The sequence below is a fragment of the Phacochoerus africanus genome, chromosome 9, assembly GCF_016906955.1.
Source record: "Phacochoerus africanus isolate WHEZ1 chromosome 9, ROS_Pafr_v1, whole genome shotgun sequence".
NCBI lineage: Eukaryota > Metazoa > Chordata > Mammalia > Artiodactyla > Suidae > Phacochoerus > Phacochoerus africanus.
Window position 1 is genome coordinate 62401885 of NC_062552.1, and position 9424 is coordinate 62411308.

At 36.6% G+C, this 9424-nt stretch overlaps 1 protein-coding gene across 1 annotated transcript in view; it reads left to right on the top strand.

The window, feature by feature from the left end:
* The window catches only part of SEC23A (SEC23 homolog A, COPII coat complex component), a 70880-nt gene extending 66880 nt beyond the window's left edge, over window positions 1–4000 (top strand). Inside the window, exon 20 of the mRNA XM_047795527.1 lies at window positions 2586–4000. Within this exon, the coding sequence (XP_047651483.1) occupies window positions 2586–2675 (90 nt within the window). The 3' untranslated portion in view covers window positions 2676–4000. The remainder of the gene's footprint in view (window positions 1–2585) is intronic.
* Window positions 4001–9424: the final 5424 nt, after the last annotated feature.

The window sequence follows — 9424 nt, forward strand, 5'->3', positions numbered from 1 at the left end:
TTTCCAAAATAAATAGTAATAGTAATGATAACTAAAACATGTTGTATATCTACTGTCTGTGTCAGGTATTGTTCTCTTTGTTTTATGTAGTTTAACTCAATTAATCATTATAACAACCATGTGAAATAGGTTCTCTTTTTTTCTGTATTTTACAAATGGAGAAACTAAGACTTAGAGAGGTAACTTCCTCAAAGTCGCACAGGCAATATGTGGCAGAGCCAGGATTTGAGCACAAGCAGGCTGGCTCCAAAGTCTAAGCTCTTAATTACAGTGCAGTTTTCCCCCTTCATTATCACATTTTCCAAGTTATTAAAAATTGACATGAAAACATAATAAAATTGATTTTCCTTTATTCAGGAGAGGTTATGGCATGTCTGTGGCTATGCCAGACTAGAACCACAACAATTAAAATTCTCATCTCACATTTGCCACTAATTTGCAGATATCCTCTGAAAATTAATTTCCTTCTTTTAGGAGTTCCCGTTATGGCTCAGTGGTTAACGAATCCGACTAGGAACCATGAAGTTGCGGGTTCGATCCCTGGCCTTGCTCAGTGGGTTAAGGATCCGGCGTTGCCGTGAGCTGTGGTGTAGGTTGCAGACGTGGCTCGGATCCCGAGTTGCTGTGGCTCTGGCGTAGGCCAGCAGCTCCAGCTCCGATTAGACCCCTAGCCTGGGATCCTCCATGTACCATAAGAGCGGCCCAAGAAATGGCAAAAAGACAAAAAAAAAAAAAATTCCTTCTTTTAGACATTTTAATTTACTGATAAATAAGAAATTGGATATCAAGTGAAAAATTTAAAAATCCAGATATAAATATTCTAGAAAAACTTTCCTGCTACAATAAAATTTCATTATTAGTGTATTGGATTACTAAGGTCATTCCATCAACACAGTTTTTAATAAAATAGTAGTTTTCTTTCTTGTCAATTATTTACAACCCACAGAAATCAATTAAAATGACTTGAATGAAAACATACAAGCATGGTTTATTTAAAAAAATGATGTAAATTCTTTTCCTTCCAGATGGCAATTCTGCTACAATATGTGTAATTGGAATTTTATTTCAGTAAATAGCAATGAAGGAGACTTATTTCTTAGTAGCGATAAAAGCATTAATACATGCACAACAAATTAACACTTTACTACTTTAAAGATTATGTTGGGTATGGAGCTACTGTAATTCCAGTTGTTAAATTGCAGTACAAATCAGACTCTGACCACTTGGGGTTAGTGCACATCCCACAAGTTAAAGGACATGGTCCACAGCAAGACTGTCACTACTTCAGAGGCCAGCTGAAAAATCACATCCCTGGCTACCTATACTTCTGATCAACTAGCTACAAATCCATGTGTGTGGTGTGGTGAGAAAGGGAGGGTGGTGGGGCGGGTAGGGAGTGGGTTCCCATGATTTCCCTCAAATTGGTAATTCCCTAGAACAACTCACAGAACTCAAGAAAGCAGTATTTTGTTTTGTTTTGTTTTGTCATTTTAGGGCCGCACCCCATGGCATATGGAAGTTTCTAAGCTAGGGGTCAAGTCGGAGCTGTAGCTGCTGGCCTATGCCACAGCCACAGCAATGCCAGATCTTAGCCGTGTCTGTGTCCTACACCACAGTTCATGGTAATGCCAGATCCTTAACTCATTGAGCGAGGCCAGGAATCAAACCTGCATCCTCATGGATACTAGTCAGATTTGTTTCCATTGAGCCATGATGGGAACTCCAAGAAAGCACTATATGATTACAGTTTTTTTTTTTGTCTTTTTGCTATTTCTTGGGCCACTCCCGTGGCATACGGAGATTCCCAGGCTAGGGGTCTAATTGGAGCTGTAGCCACTGGCCTACGCCAGAGCCAACTCGGGATCCAAGCCGCGTCTGCGACCTACACCACAGCTCACGGCAACGCCGGATCATTAACCCACTGAACAAGGGCAGGGATCGAACCCACAACCTCATGGTTCCTAGTCGGATTTGTTAACCACTGCGCCACGACGGCAACTCCTGTGATTACAGTTTTATTGTAAAGGTTACAAATTAGGTCTAACGATATGAGGAAACAGACAGGAAGGTCTGAGAAGGCCCCACTTATAGATCTTCTGTGCCCTTTTCCCATGGAATCAGGGTGCATCAATCACTCTCCCAGCAGGCTGATGTATTCGTCAAACAGGAAGCTCCGTTGGTCTTTGGTATCCAGTGGGGTTTTTTTTGTTTGTTTTTGCTTTTGTTTCTCTAGCCATGATTGAATGAATCACTAGCCTCTCATCTCTTCCTCCCTGGAGGTCAGACTCTCTTAAAGTGCAGCCATCTTTCTGGTGACTGGTCCCTATCCTGAGTCATCTCATCTCATAGCATAAACTCAGGTGTGAGGGGCTCATGAATAACAGACACTACCCTCAGGAAATTCCAAAGATACAGTCCTCCTCTCAGGAATTTAGGACGGAGACCAGTCAAATTCTTTTATAAAACAGAGGCATTGGCATTATTCTGTTTAAAATGATTTGCTTGTGTATTTTACACATCTGCTTATATATTTTAAGGTATGATCCTATGTTTTAATCATAAAAAATATCTTTCTTTTCCTCTAGGAGTCTGGAGCACCTATTCTCACAGATGATGTTAGTTTACAAGTGTTTATGGATCACTTGAAAAAGCTTGCTGTGTCAAGTGCTGCTTGATGTGCTAAACATATTAAGGACACTTAAGAAGATGAAGTAATATTTCAGTTTCTTTTTTTCCAGTTAATTTGTGGAAGCCAACAGAGAGATCTCTCTAGACTCTTTTTGTATTAGTATGGTTTGAGACAACATGTGAAAACATGTTCATATTTATAGATTAAGCTAAGATGTAAGAGCAATAAGAACAAATTTGTTTTGCTTGCCACAGTATTATGTAACTGGTTTTAGGAATTTGCGGTCTTTATAACTTAATTATGTTAAAAAGTAAAAATAGAGTCTGCCTTGTACTACAGAGACATAACTCATTTGTATATTGCAGACAAATCCAAAGTGGCACTGAATGTTCTTGACTTTTTTGAAAACTTACTTCTTAATTTTAACCAGAAAGCAAAGAAAATAATCAAAAGTAATGATAAATGTGAACATTTTTGCCTACTCATTGAATATTTTTCCATGATTTTCAGCACTGTGTGTACACTTTTTCTGTACTTACTCTGTTAAGGCAGATTTATTTTTATGATGATTTGTTTAGGAATTATTTGCCTTTAGATATGGTAATTTTCATGAAGATAATTTTAAAGTTTTTGGTCATTTGAAAAAATAATTTAGAGATTAAAATGTTTCAGAATAACAATTCCACAACTGATAACAAATGTGAAATTCCCACAAAGTGGCCATCTGTGTGGTGAAATGTAATGATTTTTTTTAGAGGGAGATAAAAAGTAAACAGTTCTGTCAGAATGCATTGTAGAAGGCCTTTGCAGTAAAATGACTGTTGTAACTTCTAAACCCAATTTGGTGTTCACTGCATGGTTTTATTGTTTCCCCCCCTTTTTTTGAGGTGAATTTTACATTATATCCTTCAGTATTTTGAACCGTTTTGGGAGTTTACACATTACTTTTTGTTTTTGCTTCCATTTTTTGAACTTTAGTAAGTTGTAGTTCTTAATGAAACAGTATTATCTGATATTTTGTTGAATTATATCATGTGGTGATGCTCAGTTCTATTCTGATTTATTCATTAGTATCATTCACTTTTACCTTTAATAGAAGTTTACTTGTAGTAAATGTTTACATTGCTAAAGCCAGATATGTTTGACAATGAAATTTACATCAAGTACTGCACATGGAAGGAGGTGCTATGAAGTGCGCTTAGAAGGACGGTGTGATGACTGTACTTGCATGAACGCAATCATTTGATGGTGAAACAAACTTTAAAAATTGTTTATTATATTCGGTTAGAGTAAATAAATTGCTCTGTTCCACTTTATTTGAATTGAGCTGTGCTAGGCCTAAATACCAATAAAATATACTTATTCTCTGTTTTCCTGCCTGTTTTGAAAACTAGTAAGCCTGAAAAGCCTAATGTAACATTAGAGCATTTATAAAACCTTCAATTGTGTATTAAGAAGTTACTCATTTTTAAAAAAATAACAGCTGAATTGAGATTTAATTCACATACCATGCAATTCACCTATGTAAAGCAGTGGATTTTAGAGTATTCATATCACCACAGTCAGTTTTAGAACATTTTCATCCTCCAAGTAGTTATTTGTTCTTGCCATAAGGAAGTTGTGTTTTGGAGTTAACGTGCTTTGAATTGAGGGAAGTGCCTGTGCTAATAATACGTGTTTAGTTTGCCTGGCCCCTTAACTTAGGTCCTTTAAGAATGATTGTTTTTTCTTCTCTTGAGTAATAAGTTGGTGCTTACCCCTAAAATGTCCTCTACTTCTAAATCATTATAGCAGAAGGTGCTAAAATAAAGTACCTTGTGTTTAAGGGATAAGGATGAACAAATTAATCATCATGCCCTTTCAACTTACCATTTGAAAGAAATCACCCTGGATCATTTTTGTGTATAATTTAGGTATTGTGTATAATTTAGGTTAGCTATTTAAATAGACTTGAAGGAAGAAATGTTTAACCCTTTTAATGAACAGAGTAGATAGTGAATATTTGCTAAATCATAGACAACCCTGAGCAGATTTGCTGTGTCCAGAACTATTTGGGAATTCATTCTTGAACCTACTTACTCCTAGGGGCCTTATCTCTAAAAATGACTTTAGACCTCATTTATGTACACATGTATTTTGGTATAGCAATAAATTTATTCTTGTGTTAGCTGATTTCAAGTGATCTGATATGTTCTCTAACCAGTTCTTCACTTGATGAATTTCCCTCTGGTATTCCTTAGCCCAGACTGCATCTTAGGAATATGCTGCTGGTCCAGTTCAGACCAGAAGCCAAAGACTCATTTTCAACTTTTCTTAACATCTTTAGTAACCAAATTATACAAATCTTACCTCTCTAACATCTCCCTAATCTATTTACTGTTTTCCATCTGCTCTTCTGCCTTTGTCATATCTCACCAAGTTTGGTGAAATAGCTTCCTAACTGGTCAGCTTTTCCCAGTCTCCTTTTCTTCATCCCTGTCGTCAATTCAACTGAAACATGGGTATGATCGTCATTTCCTGTGGCCTCATAATAAAATCTAAACACTTTTACTTGGCAACGTTGTGTACCATCCGTCAAATCCATAGAAATAGTACAAAGAATGCAATCGAAAAGGTGCTGGAGAGAAGTCTCTGTTCTACCTACATAGTCTTAGATGTAGTATTTGGGATCAATATAATGACAAGAACAAACACATTCTTTATTGGCTGTTCCAAATTAAATACTGTGGCTTATTGCTCTTGATTTTTTTAAAAAATGAACATACCTTTTCAAAGAATACTGACAAATTAGGGATAATTTGTTTTCTGCTGTCTAACTTTACATTTTAATTTGTATTTTCCCTGCTTCTGATATAAGTGCATATATCTTATAGTCTTACATGCTTGATTTGTATTCATCTTGAGCATTTTATCAAGTAATTCTACAGATGTTTGTTTCTTGTTTGCTTTTTAATAGTTTATCTTATGAAATCAATACATTTTCCTCTCATATATTCATTCTTCTTTCTATGTTTAATATATAGAAGCAAAAGCTGGTCTAAGTTTAATGTATCATCTGGTGACTATAATAACAGATATATAATACCAGGTAGGTAATAGTGAAGTTACATTACTAAATCATATTTCTTCTTCCCCATTTCTATCTATGGCTTATACTGAAATCCCAGTTATTTCGGTTGAGGATGTGATACTGGGAAACGAGATTTTTTTCTCTAAGAAAACATAGAAAAGAATATAAGTTTTAGTAATATATCTAAAACACTTGGAAGATGGACAGAAATATCAGCTTTAGGCTTTGTTACATCAACATAAAATTAGTTATGTATTTTTAAAAGTTAAGGGTAACTGAAAAAAAGAGTAGCAAGGATAAAATCAGGATACATACTTTAAAAAAATGTTAAGAACTTTTTATAAAAAATAATGTATAGTTGATTTATATAATGTGCCAATTTCTGCTGTATGGCAATGTGACTCAGTCGTATATATATTTGTATGTGTATATATACATACACACAAACACATATTAATTTTTTTCTTCTCTTTTATGGCCACACCTGCTGCATATGGAAGTTCCCAGGCCAGGGATAAAATCTAAGCTGCAGTTGTGACCTATGCTACAGCTGCAGCAGTGCCGGATCCTTAACCTATTGCACCACGTTGGGAGCACCTCTTTTTTTATATATTATTTTCCATCATGGTATATAGCCAAGGAGACTGAATATAGATCCCTGTGCTATACAGTAGGACCTTGTCGTTTGTCCATCCTAAATGTAATAGTTTGCATCTACCAACCCTAAAGTCCCAGTCTAGCCTACTCCCTCCTCCTCCCCCTTGGCAACCTCAAGTCTGTTCTCTATGTCTGAGTCTGTTTCTTTTCTGTAGATAAATTAATTTGTGCCATGTTTTCGATTCCACGTGTAAGTGATATCATATGGCATTTGTCTTTCTCTTTCTGACTTCACTTAAATTAATTTTTTTTCTTTTCCTCTTTTTGTGTCTTTTTTAATTACTCAATGAATTTTATTACATTTATAGTTGTACAGTGATCATTACAACCCAATTTTATAGCATTTCCATTCCAAACCCCCACTGCATCCCTCCACCCCCAAACCTGTCTCATTTGGAAACCGTAAGTTTTTCAAAGTCTGTGAGTCAGTATTTGTTCTGCATAGAAGTTCATTGTGCCCTTTTTTTTAGATTACACATGTTAAGTGATAGCATATGATGTCGGTGTCTCACTGTCTAACTTGACTTAGCATGATAATTTCTGGGTCCATCCATGTTGCTGCAAATGCTGTTATTTCTTTCCTTTTAATGGCTGAGTAATATTCCATTGTGTATATGTACCATATCTTTTTTATCTACGCCTCTATTGATGGACATTTAGGTTGTTTCCATGTCTTGGCTTGTTGTATATAGTGCGGCAAAGAGCTTTGGAGTATATGTGTCTTTTTTTTTTTTTTTTTGTCTTGTTGCCATTTCTTGGGCCGGTCTTATGGCACATGGAGGTTCCCAGGCTAGGGGTCGAATTGGAGCTGTAGCCACCGGCCTACGCCAGAGCTACAGCAATGCAGGATCTGAGCCGTGTCTGCAACCCACACAGCAGCTCACGGCAATGCCGGATCCTTAACCCACTGAGGAAGGCCAGGGATTGAACCCGCAACCTCATGGTTCCTAGTCGGATTTGCTAACCACTGAGCCACGATGGGAACTCCTGGAGTATATGTAACTTTTCGTGTCATGGTATTCTCTGGATAGATGCCCAGGAGTGGGATTGCTGGATCAAATGGTAATCTATTTTCAGTTTTCTGAGGAATCTCTATACTGTTTTCCACAGTGGTTGCACCAATGTGCATCCCCACCAACAGTGGAATAGGGTTCCCTTTCCTTCACACCCTCTCCAGCATTTATTGTTTGTAGGCTTTTTGGATGGCCATTCTGGCTGGTGTAACGTGGTACCTCGTAGTGGTTTTGATCTGCATTTCTTAATAATTAGTGATGTTGATAATCTTTTCATGTGTTTTTGGCCATCTGTATGTCTTCTTTGCAGAATTATCTGTTTAGACCTCTGCCCATTTTTTGATGAGGTTTTTTTTGTTTGTTTGTTTGTTTGGTATTGAGCTGGAGGAGGTGTTTATAAATTTCGGAGATTAATCCTTGTCAGATGTTTCATTTGCAAGTATTTTCTCCCATTCTGTGGGTTGTCATTTTGTTTTGTTTAGGGTTTCCTTTGCTGTGCAGAAACTTTTTAAGTTCCATTTGTTTATTTCTGTTTTTATTGTCATTACTCTAGGAGATGGATTGAGAAGATAGTGCTGTGGTTTATGTCAGAGAGTGTTTGGCCTATGTTTTCCTCTAAGAGTTTTATAGTGTCTGGTCTTACATTTAGGTCTTTAATCCATTTTGAGTTTATCTTTGTGTATGGTGTTAGAAAGTGTTGTATTTTCATTCTTTTGCATGTGGCTGTCCAGTTTTACCAGCACCACTTATTGAAGGGGATGTCTTATAGTGTCTGGTCTTATATTTAGGTCTTGAATCCGTTTTGAATTTATTTTTGTGTTTGGTGTTAGGGAGTGTTCTAATTTCATTCTTTTCCATGTGGCTGTCCAGTTTTCCCAGCACCACTTATTGAACAAGCTGTCTTTTCTCCATTGTATATTCTTGCCTCCTTTGTCATAGATGAGTTAACTGAAGGTGCATGGGTTTAATTCTAGGCTTTCTATCCTGTTCCACTGATCTATATTTGTGTCTTTATGCCAGTACCATATGGTTTTGATGACTGTATCTTTGTAGTATAGTCTGAAGTCAGAGAGCCTGATTCCTGCAGCTCTATTTTTATTTCTCAGGATGACTTTGGTTACTCCGGGTCTTTTTAAATTAATTTTTTTTTTTTCCTTTTTAGGGCCACACTTGCGGCACATGGAGGTTTCTAGGCAAGGGGTCGAATTGGAGCTACAGCTGCCAGCCTATGTCACAGCCACAGCCACAGCAATGCCAGATCCGAGCCACATCTGTGACCTGTACCACAGCCACAACAATGCTGGATCCTTAACCCACTGAGTGAGGCCAGGGATCAAACCTGAAAACTCATGGTTCCTAGTCAGATTCGTTCGTGTTGCACCATGACAGGAACTCCTATTCTGGGTCTTTTGTGGTTCCAAACAAACTTTAAAATATTTTGTTCGAGTTCTGTGGAAAATGCCCTTGGTAATTTGATAGGGATTGCATTGAATCTGTAGATTGCCTTGGGTAGTAGAGTCATTTTGATAATATTAACTCTTCCAATCCAAGAGCATGGTATGTCTTTCCATCTGTTTGTGTCATCTTTGATTTCCTTCATCAACATCTTATAGTTCTGAGTATAGTTCTTTTGTCTCTTTAGGTAGGTTTATTCCTAAGTATTTTATTCTTTTTTATGCAATGGTAAATGGGATTGTTTCCCTAATTTTTCTTTCTGATATTTGTTGTTAGTATATAGAAATGCAGTCTATTTCTGTGTATTAATTTTGTATCCTTTGACTTTGGCAAACTCAAGGATGAGCTCTAACATTTTTCTGGTAGAGTCTTTAGGATTCTCTAGGTATAGTATCATGTCATCTGCAAATAGTGACAGTTTTACTTCTTCCTTTCCAATTTGGATTCCTTTTATCTCGTGTGTGTGTGTGTGTGTGTAAAGATATCATTTCTTTTTATTTATTTGTTTATTTTAACTTTTAATTTTTAAATTTTTTTATTACTCAAATGAATTTATCACATCTGTAGTTATATAAATGATCATAACAATCTGATTTCACA